This window comes from Morus notabilis, unplaced genomic scaffold (genome assembly GCF_000414095.1).
Source record: "Morus notabilis unplaced genomic scaffold, ASM41409v2 Scaffold358, whole genome shotgun sequence".
NCBI classification, from domain to species: Eukaryota; Viridiplantae; Streptophyta; class Magnoliopsida; order Rosales; family Moraceae; genus Morus; species Morus notabilis.
This window is the reverse complement of record NW_010363902.1, coordinates 95,708-112,872: the sequence shown is the minus strand read 5'-3', so window position 1 is coordinate 112,872 and position 17,165 is coordinate 95,708. Positions and strand designations below refer to the sequence as shown.

At 39.2% G+C, this 17,165-nt stretch overlaps 1 protein-coding gene across 1 annotated transcript; it reads right to left on the bottom strand.

The window, feature by feature from the left end:
• Nucleotides 1-2,258: 2,258 nt before the first annotated feature.
• On the bottom strand, nt 2,259-16,103 carry LOC21397613 (DEAD-box ATP-dependent RNA helicase 13). The gene is made up of 15 exons (XM_024170153.1): nt 15,911-16,103; nt 15,100-15,495; nt 14,379-14,551; nt 14,102-14,296; nt 13,194-13,370; nt 12,694-13,082; nt 11,726-11,906; nt 11,352-11,474; nt 11,114-11,230; nt 10,879-10,983; nt 10,109-10,249; nt 9,958-10,023; nt 9,464-9,622; nt 2,783-2,864; nt 2,259-2,690 (listed from the first exon to the last, which is right to left on the bottom strand). Exons 1-15 carry the CDS (start codon nt 16,071-16,073, stop codon nt 2,638-2,640), a joined length of 2,520 nt encoding a protein of 839 aa, XP_024025921.1. The 5' UTR covers nt 16,074-16,103; the 3' UTR covers nt 2,259-2,637.
• Between the last annotated feature and the right edge of the window lie 1,062 nt (nt 16,104-17,165).

Sequence of the window (17,165 nt, the reverse complement as noted above, 5' to 3'; positions counted from 1 at the left end):
TTAACAGTTTACATTTTTTTTTTTGGGGTTTTTTTGGGGGGAGGGGGGATCAAAATTATAAATCTAACCACGTATTTCCTAGAAATTCAGCACCAACTGTGTTTTCTCAGTCTCTGATTTATTTTATCTAGTCATTGTCTTTGACCAATTGTTTATCTTCCACAACAGATATAACCATAGAATTTTATCTTCCACAACAGATATAACCATAGAACTCTCTCTCTCTCTCTCTCTCTCTCTCCCTCTCTTTCTCTCTCTCTCTCTCTCTCTCTCTCTCTCTCTCTCTCTCTCTCTCTCTCTCTCTCATAGTGTAAAAAGGATAACATGTATAATATTGTACAAGTCACGGCAACATTAGGGTGTCACAATCATAGCACAAAATTTGCATACTAATTCCCAATTCACACAGCTCTACTAATAACCCAAGATGTCGTTCATCTCTTCTTTTGGGTTGTAAATCTCATTAAACGCGGTTGACAAAGTCCAAAGTCAAAAGAGAAAGAAGTGAAGTTCGGATAGAAATGTATGGTATCTTCTTCCAAAACTTAATGATGAGATAAGGTACAATCTTTTGGAATTGCTTAATTAGGGCGTTAAAGAAACCATATTCAGAAAAGGGTATTAAATTTCTTAATTATGAAAATACGCAATGACGTATTGATATGTCACGCTATGTCATTTCTCTATATAATGTATCATGAAGTCAGAGAACGACTAAATCCAATTTCCAATTGGACGCAGAAAATGATATCACGCAAATTATTGGTTTATTTCATATACCAACGGAATTTTTTTAATTTATTATAAACCAATAATAAATTTTTGAAGAATCTGCCAGCGGATACTCGGGAAAACAACTTATATTTCCATATAATTTTAGTAAATTACGTATTTATACACACAATATATACGTAATATGTATAGATTAATGCTAAAGTCAAAACAAAAGGCCGAGTTCTAAAGCAAACGTAAGCTCACGATAATTTCTCCGTGAGTGGTAATCATGTAAATGACAACTGAAAATAGTATGTCAGCAAAACAATTAAAAAAAAGAACTGCATATAGTAATAGTCAACGCCTTTGGAGCATGTTCCACGAATTCTTTTCTTTTTTTATAGAGGGGAAATTTCATTACCAGAGAGAATGCATTTTTTTTATTTATTAAAGGAAAGAATGAATTATAAACTTAACATAAAGTCGCACATGACCTTAAATTATAATGAAATTTAACCGAATGACTAAATCCACCAGTAAAAATAATGATAGCACAAAGACGAATATAGATGCCGATACCTAAAGGGAAAAAACCCGATCGGCACATAAAAATTGAGCATAACCAATGCTCATTAAAAATGACCAAAGAGTCAATAGATTAACTTAGTCGATGAAGACCAAACCTCAATTCACGGGAACATAAGCAACACGGCCTAGTAAAACCTCTAGCCAGACATTAACACGCATACCATCGAGAAACACCTCGAACAGGTGGGACACAAACCAAGTTGGAAGGTGGGATAACTACCTCCATTATTACAAAATAAAACACATAACCCGCACCATCAAGTGGGTGGGAGACAAACCCATGCGGAGGACACAGCCTCCATTATTACAACTAAACAAAAAAATCCATCGGTGCCAAACCATCTGTTGAAGTACAGAAGCTAGATCTGTACAGAGCCACTATAGACGGAAAGCACAACTAGAGGAAATGAAGGAAATGCACCATGAGATCGTAGTCACCCGCTACTGAGTATGCTGGAAACAACGGTCCAAGCGACAAGCAACCCACCTATAAGGCGAGTTAGATCCACCCCAATAAAAACACTGCACCACACACATCCACCTTCACGTGAAAGCCAACGTCGAGATGAGTCCATAGACTAACTTTTGGGGCCAGAAGCCCCACAACGTGACGGTAGGCAGCGCCCGAACTCCACCAAACCAACACTCCAAGAAGAACCTCTCTCTCTTAACTTTTTTTCTCTCTCTAACTCACCGTCGTGAGTTGTGTTCCACGAATTCTTGCCCATTGCTTTCGCAGTGATTCTATTATGTTCAGAGATTAAAACCAAAAAAAAACAAAACAAAAAAAGAGAGAAAAAATTCTATACTTAAAAATAAAAGGGGCTACTTATTATTTAATAGAATTTAATGTTAAAACAAATTAAAAGTTTAAAAAAAAAAACAAAACAAAATAAAAACCAATTAAGACTTTATTTTTTCTTTTTTGCACGACGAACAAATTAAGACTTTTACGCCTGAAATAAGGGAATGCATTTATGAAGAGGCTAATTGTAAGCCTGTGTAATCAAGGCTTTAAAGTCGAACCTTCCACATCAAACAGTTAGCATCAACAGAGAATTTTCCCTTGAATTAAATTCTCGTTCTAGAATGAAATGTTCCGAGAATTAAAATCTAACATAACGGTTCCCACCTTGCTTAAAAAGCTCAAAATCTGAGAATCAAAATTGATAACTTACAAAATATACACAACGGTGTTATATTTTCCAATGAATTCACTCCTAAACGACCCTTATACGTCTACTGAATTACATGAAAATTTGTGGAAATCAATTGCATGCATGATGTATTTTCTTTCAAGTAATTCTCTATTTAAGTTTGAAGCATAAAAGCTTGTTATTGTCCTGCTTTAAGCTTTTTCCTCTGCTTTCTCCGTTGATCTCGCAAACCTGAAATAAATTATATATCATGATTTATAAACGTGCCTCCCTACAATAATGATAAGGAAAAAAATGAAAAAGAATTAAAATAGGGAATATACGTTTCTTCTCTTCTTTTCTTTTTTTCCTCAGATTCTCCATATTTTTTCGTTTCTGGGCCGTCTCTTTAACATCCACGTGCACCTGTGAGACAAGAAGAAAGTATGAATGGCTAGAACTTGAAAATGAGTAAGTTGGTAGCAATAATGTTCACTTTGTGCAGTTGACCTCAATATCATATAGTTTCTATAATGCCAGCTTGTAGTTTCACAACAACCTTGTCATACTTTGACAATGAAATCATACAGAAATCTTCCAATGATTGAGGTTCTGATAGGTTAACCTTCCCCATGATTCGGGCTGATCTTAATACCATAGTCCTAATATGCCAGCTTGTAATTTCACAACAAACTTTTTATATATTGCTGGAACTAGCTTCCATAATGAACATTTGGAATCATACAGAATCTTCCAACGATTCAGGTTCTGATTGGTTAATCATACGGAAACATACAGTTCGACAATGAACATTTAGAGCATGATGAGTATAATACAAGGATGACGAATTCTATTCAGAATTGAACCACGTGTAAGTATGACCATTCAGAACCTGATTGTTTAATGTTTGGGGTGTGTAGCAGAGTTTCTTCTTTAACAAAAGAGAGAGAGAGAGGTGTGTGTAGCAGAGTTTCTTCTTTAACAAGAGAGAGAGAGAGAGAGAGAGAGAGAGAGAGATCTGAAGGCATAACATCATAGCTAAAAAAAAAGTAATCTGGAGGATACAATTACTCTGCCTATTATTAACACTACCCCTACCATTCATCAGATGCTCGAAATCCCACATGTTAAGCTGTGTAAGTCATGTGTCCCTCACGAGTTCCCTGAGACTGTGCCTGTGCCTTGGACATGGGATAAAGTGGGCCATGAGGCGTTGAAAGAAGCCCGAATCCCTGATTTAGTCCCTAAACACCAGGCCCAGCCCACTCTTTTTGAGATGGATTCCTCTTTCAATAAGAAGTTGGACTATCTGTTAGGGTCCAAGAAGAGAAAGGCCCAGCCTATTTGGTACTCGGTGTTGCCACCACTTCCCTCCTCTGAGGATAAGAATTCTGAACTAGGCACCAAGGCCATAGGCGATACCGGATCCTATCCAATTTAATATCGGCGCCAGCACAGGAGCCTCCTCACCGAGTTTAGCTAAGGAGAAGGAAACAAACAGATTCGTCGGTCGCCGAGGATAGTCAGCTCTTCCTCTGGTAAGCTGCGGCGAGGAACAAATGCGGGCTCACCAAGCACCCTTCTAGGAGTGGAGGAAAGACTTGATGAGGAGAGACAGATCGTTCATGATCAGGATTTTAGGAAAGCCGAGGAGGCGGGCCATATCATGCCCCCCCGTTCGCCATGAAGGTAATCAACTAGAACTGTCGGGGGCTGGCCCGGCTTCCAGCAGAGCAGGCTCTTCGAGCCCTGAGATGATCCCACAATCCAGATGGGATATTTCTGATGGAGACGAAAGTTCAGGCGGATCACATGGATAGGTTGAGAAGAAGACTAGGGTTTCTTTGGAGCGGCCATTGTCCCAGCGGAGAGCTTAGTAGGTTGCTTGTGTTTGTTTTGGACATTGGGGGTCCAAATCCAGATTATTGCCTCGGATAAAAATTCCATCATTGAGAAATTTGAGGAACTCTGTAGAACCTTGGATGGCGTTTTTCTGTTACGGGCCTCCCTACGCTCAGAGGAAGTCTATTTTCTGGGAAGAAATGGCAACGATGGTTCTAGAAGATAATGTGCCCTGGATTGTCATGGGTGACTTGAACATAATTTTAAGTCTTGAAGAGAAAATTTTAGGTCAAAGGTCCTCTGAGAATGAAGCCAAGCCACTCCGTGATTTCTTATTTACTATGGGGTCCTTTGATTTGGGGTGTACAGGAGTCTTCCACACTTGGTCAGAGAGAGACTAGATCGGGTGGTGTGCAGTAACAACTGGGCAATTAAATTCCTCAAGGCGGGAGTTTATAATATGCCTATTCAGGATTCGGACCACTCTCCTATACTGCTTGATACGGTTCTGGAGAAGGACAGGTTGAAGTTTCCATTCCGATTCATGGAAAGCTTGGACGCGAGATCCTTCATGCAGGGAGGTAATTAGGGAATCTTGGAGTCTGAACGTTCAAGGGCCTCCAAGCTTCCGTCTGATGCAAAGAATCCATTGCACTAGAAGGGCTCTCAGGTGGTGGAATAAGACTTGTTTCGGTTTTTGCCAAGATAGACTATGGATTTTGGAGCGGGTTTTTGAACAGATCCAAGGGCTGCCCCCGAGCCAGAGTAATTTGCAGCGTGAGGCAGAGTTTCAGTTGGAGATCGCGGAGTTATGGTGTAGGCAGGACAACATTTGGAAGCAAAAATCTAGAAAGACCTGGCTTCGGGATGGAGACTGCAATACCAAGTTTTTTCATGCTTCGGCAATTCGAAAGAAGAGAACCCATGTTTGGGACCTAAAGGATGATGGAGGAAGATGGCATCGAGAGAGACGATCTATGGCTGCTGAGTTGACGGCAAAATTCAGCATGTTATTCTCTTCTACAAACCCATCTATTAATAATAATTTGGATGAGTTATTTGATTACCAGATTTCGTTGGAGGATGATGAACAACTGTGTCGAATTCCTTTGGCCGAAGAAGTTAAAAAGGTTGTTTGGAGCATGAACCCGTTAAAAGCTCCTGGCCCAGTCGGGATGTCAGGGGTTTTTTATAAGCAGTATTGGGATATAGTTGGTGCGAGCCTTGTCGAGTTTATTCAAGGTTACTTTCGCACAGGAAGATTCATCAGTTGCTTGAACCAAACGTTCGTTGTTCTTATCCCAAAAAGAGAGAACTGATAAACCTCTTGTGCGTTTTACCTACGTGCGGAGGAGAGTTCGAGAGAGGAATATGACTGGTGCAGGGGCTGGCAGTGAGGATGCGATTCAGCAAGGAAATACTCTGGGAGAAGATGAGCTGGCATATCCAGAGGCTGAGTTGGCAAATACTCTGGGAGAAGATGAGCTGGCATATCCAGTGGCTGAGTTGGCAATTCCGGAGGGAGGTTAGGCTGGTTGTTAGGGGGGAGTTAGTTACTGGAAATAGAAATAGTATAAATAGCTTAGTTAAGGCAGAGAGGGATTCATTCGATCATTTTCTCAGAAACTTCTTAGATAAGTTTGATAGGGAGTGCACGGGGTCACTCGAACACCCCCATACCCATTTTGTAATCAATTTTCTGCCATTGTTAATAATCAAAGCTTTCCGCTAGTAATTCATTTCCGAATTGCCATTTCTGTTGCTTATTCGATTTGGAGCTTATCAAGAACCTTCAAATGGCGTATCACTATCGTCCTATAAGTTTGTGCAATTTTGCCTATAAGGTGCTCTCTAAGATCCTTGCTAATAGGATAAGGCCTTTCTTGAAAGAGTTGATTAGCCCATACCAATCTGCCTTCGTCCAGGGGCGGTGGATAGAAGAAAATTCAGTTTTGGCTCAGGGTATAATGCAGACTTTAAAAAGAAAAATGGGCAGGGAAGTCTGGTTGGTGTTAAAATGGACATGAGCAAAGCCTATGACCACTTGGAGTGGAGCTTCATAGATCGGGTGCTTAAAGGTAACGGATTTAGTGAGCAATTTCGCAAGCTTATTATGGGGTGCATCACAACTCCATACTCCATCCACCTTAATGGCAGCCCGCTTAAGGAGTTCTCGGCCTCTCGCGGTATCTGTCAGGGGGACCCTCTATCCCCTTATATATTCATCCTTTGTAGCGAGATTCTCTCTAAGCTGATTGGAAAGGCAGAGCGCGATGGCCGAGTGAAGGGGATCAGGATTGGGAGGTCCGCCCCGCCAGTCTCTCACCTTATATGTTTGCGGATGATACATTTCTTTTCTATCAAGCTCGGCAAGAGCAGGTCCAAGCTCTTTGGGAATGCGTGGAGCAGTACCAAGAATGGTCAGGGCAGTTGGTGAACAAAGATAAATCGGACGTGACCTTCTCAAGGAATGCTTCAAAGGTGATCAGATCTGAAATCTTGCAGACTATGGGGATGTCTGAGATGTCTGGTGAGGAGAGGTATTTAGGTAATCCTCTTTTTCTGTGAAAGAACAGGACTCATGACTTTAAATACCTCAAGGAAAAGATTTATCAAGGTTGGTAGGGTGGAAATGCAAGCTGCTTTCAAGAGCAGGCCAAACGACTCTGATAAAGTCTTATCATTCAAGGTATGCCTACCTATGTGATGACTACTTTTCGCCTGCCGGCAGAATTTTGTTCGGACTTGGACAAGGTGGTGGCGGTGAGGAGATTTTGGTGGACAGGAGATATGGAAAAAATGAGGTTCATGGCGTTGCTTAGTTGGGATAATATTTGCAAACGGAAGTGGACTGATAATATTTGCAAACCGAAGTGGACTGGGCATTCGGCGATTTGCTGACATTAACAAGGCCTTGCTTTGCAAACTTGGTTGGGCCATGGCGGAGATAAATCCCTTTGGTCTGATTGCCTAAGAGCTAAATACTGTAAAGGGGTTTCTAGAAAGTCGAATGTAGCAGAGATGTTGATACAGAATCGAAAGTAAAGACTTTATTATGCAAGTATTATTGAATTGAACAAACAATCGGAAGAATGAGACAAGATTCTTTCCGAATACACTTCTCACAATCAGGTATTCGAGAGACCTGAACTCTCCAAATTCCTCACAAAACAATTCTCTGCCCTCCCCGTTCACTTCCACTCCCTTATATCTCCCTTATTTCCCGCCTAAAAACAGTTATTCCTACATCCTATTCACTCTACATTAGGCAGCCCTGCCACAAAGTTCCCATTTTGCCCTTGCCTTTTATTCCTCCTCACGTAAGTGAAATGCACCGGTGGCTTATCAGATGCCTCCGTTGCGTGGAGGGGTATATTGTCTATTCATAATATCATAGAGATGGGAAGCTATGCTCTCATAGGCTCGGGCATACAGTCCAACATTTGGACAACCCCTTGGATTCCTTGGATGACCCCGGAAGTTCTCAGAGTGACCTTCAATCCCGATGGAAGCTAGGAGGTTGCTGTGGTTGCAGACTTATTGACTGCCGAGAATCAATCTTGGAATGAGGAAGCTTTATCTCGCTGTATTGACTCAGCCACAGCAAACCAAATTGTGAAAATCAAACTTCGTCCACCCAATAGAGGATTGGTTGATTTGGAAGGCGAGTAGACGAGGAAAGTTCTCTGTTAAGAGCGCCTACTGGGTTGATCAAGCCAGGAGATTTGATGATAAGGATTGGTTGTGGAAGCTACTGTGGGACTCTAATCTCCATGAGAGATCAAAACTTTTCTTATGGTGGCTAGCAACTAATTCCCTTCCTTTGAAGGATAAGCTCCTTTCAATGGGGATGGGTGGTGGATCTTCATGTGCCTTGGGTTGTGGAATGGATGAATCTTTGTTACATTTGTTTACGAAATGCCCCCTTACTAGGAATCTATGGTTTATGAGTAAATGGGCTATTAGGTTTGACTCCTGGTGCTTTTCGTCGGCGATGGCTTTTGTGGCGTGGATTCTGGATCCTACGCAGTTTGCCTCAATTATGCAGAAAGACTGCAATGAATTTCGATTCTTTACGGTTAGTGTTTGTGAACATGTCTGGAGGACAAGAAACAAAGCAAGGGTTGAAGGATGTACTCCTCCAGTCCCAGTGCTCATCTCTAGCATTAACTCTCGGGAGGAGGAAATGGTCAAGCTTGGGAGGGCTGCTCGTTCCCCGCCTGGAGTGGTTGGTGGCGTTCAGCTGCAAAAGGAGAGGAGGGAGAAAGTTCGTTGGAAACTTCTGTGGCCGGGAAGAATTAAGGTCAATGTAGATGCTGTAATCCAAGCTAGAGGAGTCTCAATAGCAGCTATAGCTCGTGATATCCAAGGGAAGGTTTTGGCAGTGAGAACCAACATCTTAGAGCCTTGTTCTGTTCTAGAAGCTGAACTAGCAGCTGTTTAGTTGGGGCTTATATTGGCTTTGGATCATCTTTTCTGGATGTCGAGTTGGAGGGCGATTGCAAGCAAGTAATCCAAGGCTTGGGAGATGTTGCTGATATTCCCGAGTGGGCTCTCATCCCAGAGTTTGAACATGTTTTGTTGCTTTCTAAGTCCTTTTTGTCTGTTGAGTTTTAAGTGGATTCCTATAGGGTCTAATAGAGTAGCTCATGAGTTAGCTAAATGGGCTTTACTCTCAGGTGTCTGGTAACTTGTCTAATCGGGAGGTTGCCCCCGTTGTGGCACCCCTTTTATCTCTGGAGTTTTAATAAAAGATGCAGTTTTCAGAGCAAAAAAAAAAAAAAAAGAAAAAAAAAACCCCCAAAAAACCATTAGGACTAAGAGTCTGAAAGTACTTCAATTCCTTGTTTCTTTCACAGTCTCACTCACAATGAGATGCCTAGTTCAGCACTCAGTAGCCGCATTGGGACTTAGGGTAGAATCCCCTACACCGGTCAATAGACTTTTTTGAGCGTGACAAACTATTTGTCAAACAGTTCCCGTTACTTCTTTTTTAAAATAAGAGTCGTGCTAGATCAATTAGGTAGATTTACCAACTAAAATACAGAACACATTTTTACAATGAATCAATACAACAGAATTCAGGCCCCATTAAGTTCCCAGATTTTGGCAACTCCCTTCAACGATATAATAATCAAAGAAATCATAATGAAAATCCATAAAATATGTGCCATATATAATACCTCTTGACCAGCGGTCCGAAGTGCCTGGAGTGGTTCCACACAATCCTGACCTATAACGACCAATTTCCTTCTTTTGTTATCTCCTGAATCCCGGACATCACCCAAATTTTGCTTGGCTAATTCTTGAAATTGATGTTGCAAGAGAGGTGAAACACCTGCCTGGAAACAAGAGAACAATGTTTTAATTTAAATCAAAGCATTGCGATCAATGATAACAATGAAAAGCCACTAAAAATGTTCAGGACAATAAATTATACATCTTTTCTCCCCTTCTCATGCCTGGTTTGAACCCTAGAAATTAGAGGAAATAAGATTGGACATATCATCCCACCAGGTTACTTGTATTATAAGCAATTGTTCACATTCTCATGACTCGTGATAAGAATTAATAAACGCTTTAGTCTGCTTGTTTATTTTTGCCAAGAATACCAGCAGTTGTCTAAACATGTTATTAAATAGGTGCCAAAGTTCAAAACAAAGCTGAAGATTGTTACCCCTGCCAAATAGCGGTGTGAAAAAGACTTTGGTTGTAGTGGATGTGAAAGCAGTTCGTTTAGCCCCTGTAAAAAAGAGTTTAAGATCCTCGTAGTGATATACATTTTAAATAGATCAGAAGCAAGAGTATTTTACAATAAAGAAAAAAACCTGTTGCAACTTCTTTAGATTTGTGGAGGTGGCTTTCTTTTGCTTATAATTGTTCACTCTTTCGTCTTCACTCTCATCATTGTCCATATCTAAGTCAATCAATTCTGCATTTCGTTCAAACCAGCTTTTCTTTGCCTTTTCCTAAAGAATGAAGAGAAGGGAAGCACAATCAGTGGCAAAACTAATGAAATGAAAAATAAATAAATAAATATGAAATGAAGCTCACTCTATCAAACAATAAGGAAAATTTATACGTAGATAAGGAGGAAATTTCAATAAAGAGAGATCAATCTGTAATGCCACGAAATAACAATGTAGACCAAAGGTACTTGTTTTGCTTGAAATACAAGGCAAAGGGTAAAAAGGAAATTGAAAGCAGCCTAGAAAGTTATCAATTTCGTTGTCCACGGAAGTTATAGCATTAAAGAAAACCATAAACACAAACACTTTGTCAGACAGATCTAATTTCATAACATTAGTAAGGTGGCTCTGCCAATGGGTGAGCAGGAACAGTGCCATTGGCACAGGTGGTCCATAAGAACCAAAAGTTGGGATGAACTGAATAAAATCACATCCCAACAAAAGTCAACTTTAAGATATGAGGCATGCATCAAGAATCACACAGGGCTAGTTCTGGCCGCGCTTTTTTTTTTTTTTTTGGGGGGACAACAGAAAGAACTCCATTATCCCATAAAGATTCAAAGCAAGGGGATAGGACAATCACAAATTATTAGAGTATCAGGTCGTTAATTCAAATCCAGGTTAAATACCTTGGAGTCCTTCCGCGTAACCTGGTCTATTTGTCGCGCAAGAGATAAACGTTTCATGACCTCTGGAAGGTATGAATTATCTAAAGGAAAACGCTGAAAACTTACCTGCATGAAGGCAAAATATATTAAATACTAAAATTAAACTAAGAAGGGCAAATGCTGCAATTTCTATGTCTACAATCTTAACCTTCCATGTATATAAATTATTGCAGAAAGAAGCAAATCTAAAACCTACTTTAGAAAATGACTTGCACAAAGAAGCAAATTTTGACGTTTCTTTGGGCGCAATTAGTGCAATGCTGCACCCATCAGCAGAAGCTCTGGCAGTTCTCCCACTTCTATGAATATAAACCTAACACGAATGGGAGGAAAGAGAAAGTTTAGTGAGCAACTGCAACAACCTAAAAAGTGCATTAACACATAAGAACCATATACCAAATACAAGGTAAATAAGCATTCAGATTTCCACTGACTTCTGCTGAATGCGGTAGCTGATAGTGAACAACAGTTCTCACACCAGGAATATCTATGCCTCTGGCTGCAACATCAGTTGCAAGAAGTATGCCGTGTTCATTTCCCCGAAAACGATCAATTGCCTGCATTAATGCACAAGGTTAGTGGCGGAATACTGGGGGGTTGGAGAGCAGGGAGGGATGAGCTGTCAAGCTATGGAAATAAGCCAAGAAAGCTAGGAAAAAAGAATCTACAACAAAATGCCACCCTATCATAAGGTTTCAGAATTGTCAAGCAAGAATACATAAATATAGGCGAAACCACAAGTATCCTTACACTGAGATTCCCATGCCAAATGCACAATTCAAAATGATGCTAAAACACGAAAACAAACCTTGAGTCTGGCTCGCTGCTGCATCTGGGCATGAAGTGTCCAAACATTGATACCAAGAATGCGCAAGACAGAAGATAGATGCCGCAGAGCCGCTACTGATGTACAGAAGACTATTGTCCGGCCTTGTCCATGCATACTCAAAATATAATACAAATAAGCATCTTTATCTTCCTCCCTGCACCTGCAAATACAGAACGATTAGCAATGATCCATTGCAGAGATTCATTAATCTATAACCATAAAGTTATATCATGATAAGTACATATGAAAAGTGCATTATCTTTGGTAGAACTACAAGAAGAAAAACTGCATACGAAGCATACAGGTAACGTGTTTCAAATTCAATGCAGCCCAGAACAATACTAAGCATCAGTTTAAATCTTATTGCAAAAATAATTTTGCTTACCACGGAATTCCACTGAGTTACAATCAAAATGAGAAACATATCTACGCTTGTGGTCAGAGAGAGGCAGCATGTCAATCCAGATAAAAATATAAGCGATTAATAGACAAATGATCATAAATGTCTATCCATAAATAGATGTTGGGAGTTCAAGATATACAACGGCACTTGACAAAAATATGAATTATTCTACTTGAGAAAAAATTGCATTATAGACATGGCTTAAATGAGGTCCATGCATGAATATAAGCAGACTAATGACTTCAACTGTACAAGGTAGGACGCATGCATCCTAAAACAGTGTACCATAGATAGAGCTACTGCCAGATTATGAATTCAAGTTGCTACTGCCAGATTATGAATTCAAGTTAAGAAAAGTTTGATACACCTCAAATATGCATGCACGAATTTTAACGGGGTAAAGAGAAAGAAAAAGAAAAAATAAAGGGAGACCAAACAATATAAGGCCAATATGTGAGAAAAAAGTAGTGAACAGTCTACGAAATAATAAGTCAGGACACAAAACTAAAAGGAAAAAGAGAGAAAATAGATGAAGTGCACATACTCTATAAATGATTCCTCGAGCTTATTTGCCAAAATGGATGCATTCGTCAAATCAATGATGGCAACATTCTCTCTCATCCCTGCTCGTTCTGAGAGTTTTTCTATGGAACTGAAACCATCGGACATTGATTGGTGCGGCCTCAGGGCACCACGCTTCAGCTTCTTCCTAAAATCAGCAGAGAGTGCTATTGTGGCGGAAAAAACAAACGTTTGTCTTCTCTTTCTCTGGGCGCTTGAAACTGTAACACAAGTTTGTGTATTTTGTGGATGTCCTTCAGTAGGACCATTGGTCAGAGGAAGCATGTCAATTATTGACTGCAATTCATGAAAATGTCCATTCTCTATCATACGATCAGCCTCATCCAGAACAAAGAAAGACAATGAATGTAACTGCGAAGCAAAATAATGGAAGTTGAAATGGTATCATTAGAATGAAGATAAAAAAAATATGAACTGAAAACATCTTCAGGGGAATACGAGTCATTACGCTTTAGCACTAACCTCAACAAGATGCTTTTCTCCTCCAGACATAAGTTCCCAAAGTCTACCAGGAGTTCCAACAATAATCTCAGGCCTTGTTTTTAGAAGTCTTGCCTGCTTTTCCGTTGACATCCCTCCAACAATTGGAACAACTCTAACATTGGTATCCTTTCCAGCTGCCTTGAGATGATCAGTTACCTGAAAAAGGGGAAAATGAAATCCAGACACCAGTATATTTAAAAAGTAACAACTGAGCTAAAATCCACACATCTAAAGATCCAAAAAAGAACACCTAAGAAGTTAACCAGTAATCCTAATTCTCAAAAGCAGCTGAACCGGAAAGAGCTAACTGTTGGTCCACCTTATCCAACAGATATTCAGAGAATTTTAAGCATCTCTTCATTTATATATCATACTTTCCAAACACGAAAAACGAAGAAAAATCATAATACATAAGAGACACTTTAGCTGATTCAAGGACTGAGATTCTGAAAGTGCAACTTGCTTGAGCATATTAAGGTTCATGGACTTGAAGTTAGTTAATTGAGCTTAAACATCATTGAATATTAGTTTTGGTCATTGCCTCTTATTTTTTAAGTATCCTGAAAGTTGTAATTATAACGTCTTGTCCTACAAGTCTATTTGCAGAATAAAGTCAAAAGTCCCATTACAGATCAATATTGTTACTGTCACCATTCTCCAAAGTTATCAGAACTATTCAACATTAAAATAATTATAAATTCCTTTAGTATAAAAAATAAAAAATAAAAAATAAAGAAAAAGAAAAAGAAAATAGATCCTTCTTAGTCCACAGTAGGAGATTTACTGACCTCCAAATAAAGAGAAGTTCCTTTATGTCACTAAGAACCAAAGGAAGTCATTAATTTAATCTTACAGAAAGGAAAAAAAAAAAAAAGAACCTGCAGTACCTGAAGTGCAAGTTCTCTTGTAGGAGTAATGATGAGAACCCGTAAAATTCCTTTTGGAGCAAACTTTTCTGGTTCCTCACCCCTTTCTTCAAGCATCTTTGATGCCTTTTCTTGTTCCTCCAAGAGGCGCTGAAAAATGGGCAAACCAAAAGCCAGTGTCTTCCCAGACCCCGTCTCCGCAGCACCAACAACATCCTGCCATATAAACAAATCAGACTAACTTTGAACCAAATTCTCACATCTTGTTAATAAAACTAGGACAAGTGCCTTAACCAACCTTCCCCTGATGAGCAGCAGCAGGAATACAAGCTTTTTGTATCGGTGTTGGCTCCTTGAACCCAAGCCTGTATATGGATTTCATAATCAGAGGGTGGAGTCTCAGCTCATTCCATGCATAATATTCATCTTCATCAATAGGTTGTTCTTCAACATCATCGTTGCCATTACTTACTACAATCACATGTAACCATGTTTAAACTTGCGGAAAAAATTAGATAATTGAATATTCACAGATTTCATACTAAGCTGGAAAAAGAAGAAACAATTAATCATACATAGTTCAAAAACTGAACTTACAAATTTGAATCATATTGAAAAATCAAAAAAGAAAGAATGATAAAGATAAATACTGAATCGCTGGGCTATGTTCGGGAAAAAATGGGCTAGCAGCAAGCTGACCCAGGCAGCATACTGATTTGGCATTTTCACAATTCAAACAGACCAAGATCAACTAGAATTTAGCAAATTGTAATAGCAATGGTAAGTCAATCAAGCTAAGTTTGCCTCCGAGTTTCCAACTCTGAGTTTCATCAATTAATGATTCATTAAAGACAAATTCAAGTGCAGCATTGACTTAAAGAAATTAAAGACATTTATAGGTTCTAACAAACTAACAAGATTACATCAAAATAAATTCAATGAAAACTAGGATACCAACACAGGAAAATACAAGCACAGTAAAGCTTTGGAAACCCTGAAAATTAACACAAGACACTAACCGGCCGTGGATTCTTCATTTTCCCGAGTTTCCTTCACTTTCTTCTCCCCCTTCGTCTTCTTATTCTCCTGTTCAGCCGTCACATCCCCATCCTCTTTTTTCTCGTCACCCTCAGTCTCAACCCCATCACCACCATTCCCATCAACACCCTCAACTCTCTGCACTTTCTTTCCCTTATTTCTCTTCTTCTTCCTCTTCTTTTTCTTTTCAGCCTTTACATTCTCATTACTTTCCAACAATTTCATTTCATCTTCAGCCTCAACCTCATCACCACCACTATCCTTTTGTTTCTCAGATTGTTTAGTTGGCTTAGACTTTGTCTTCCCAGTTTCTCTTTCAGGTTTAGGAATTTCCAAATCATATTCGGCTTGATCAATCTCTTCAAGCGAAAGAAATCCTGTAATTAACACAAAAAAATTAACAAAAAAATCATAATTTAACAATCCATAAACCCAAGGTTATCTTATTAGCATAATTATAGCTAGATTATCCTTAATCTTATAGAACCTGAACTGCAATTATCATTTTTTTCCCCCAACATTTCTAAAACACAAACCAAATGCAAAAAGAACCACGCTTTTACTCTTTTGTTTCTCTACGCCAACTTTCTCAGAAATCAAACGGCTAAAAAAAAACATTTTACGAAAGCAATAATCCATCATTCAGCGAGCACGAATACAAATAATTGGCCTAGAAAGCAAAAAAATTTCCATTGAAAGCATGAAATTTAAGCAGTAAAATCAAAAAATTTATTTTTTTTGTACTTTAGGGATTTTTCTGAAGCCCGAGAATCGAGAAAAACGGGTTCGAACCTCCTTCGAGCTCGTTGGAGCCGACGAGGAAAGAGAAGGGGTCGTCGCCGGAGAGAGAGGAGCTCCATGGCAGCGAGTCGAGTCGTTCGAGTTTGGCGTCGTGTTGTTGGATTCGCTTCCTCTTCGCTCTCTTCTTCGACGCAGAGTTTTGCTCGGCAGCCATGGCCGTACGGACTGGACTACAAGAGAAGAAGAGTACTGTTTAGCAGCTGAAGTGAAGAAACGGCGGGTTCTAAAAACTGGGCTCTTGAAAGTACAACCCTCTTAAGCGTGGAATACTTCCCCGTTTCGTTTGGTGGGCCAAGGTACAACTATGAACAGCATAATCTACTAAAACTTTGTCAAATATTAGGAAATGTGTGAAAGAAAAAAGTGAGTTCAAATTTTCCCTTCAACTCGAGTTCAGAAACTCAAATTTAAATTAATGAACAATATTTTTTCTATTCTTAAAAATATTATAACTTTTTCATTTTAATCCTGATTGTAGAGTTCGAAAAGATTCTCGATTTGATATATTGTAGGCCCCGTAACTATCCCTAGAGCAAAAGTTAAAGCCGTTTTCGTGGGTTTTCTGAAGTTTTTTTCTCAAATTGAAAACCCTAACCCTAAAGGGCGATTTTTTTTTTACTAAGAAAGTAAAACGCAATAAATAAGAAAATGATAGGAAAACCTGACGATCCTAAGCTCTGCTACCAATTGATACGAACCCCGCCAACAACGCGACGAAACCTAAAACCAAATTCGGAATACGATTCAAGATCTTCAAGAATTGATGGAAACTGCGACCCGTTGCTTAGCAAAGCAAGAACCTTGGTCTGGTGAAGACGCCACAAACGATTATGGAAAATCCGTTTGATAAGTCAATTTGAACACCACAACGAAAACCTTGATAAGTTTGGAATAGTTTCTTCAAGAACTCAAGAAGAATATCTCACAATATGAATAAACATCAAAACTATTTTATTAATCTGAATTTCAACCTTAAATAGCTGAAAATAAGATGAAGAGTTTAAAAATTATAAAAGTCTTAATCTACCCTTAATGATGTAGGCGCCTAAAGCAAGATAAACACCTAAAGATAAAATAAACACGCCTAAAGATAACTCCTAAGGAAGGAATTCAAATTTGAATCTAACTCCTTCCTTAAAAACGCCTATTATGCAATTTAAATGTTTAATCTAAAACTTAAATCTAAAAAGATAGAATGATAATGAAATCAAGTCTTTATCCGTAATTTTGACTTGATCCCTTGCTG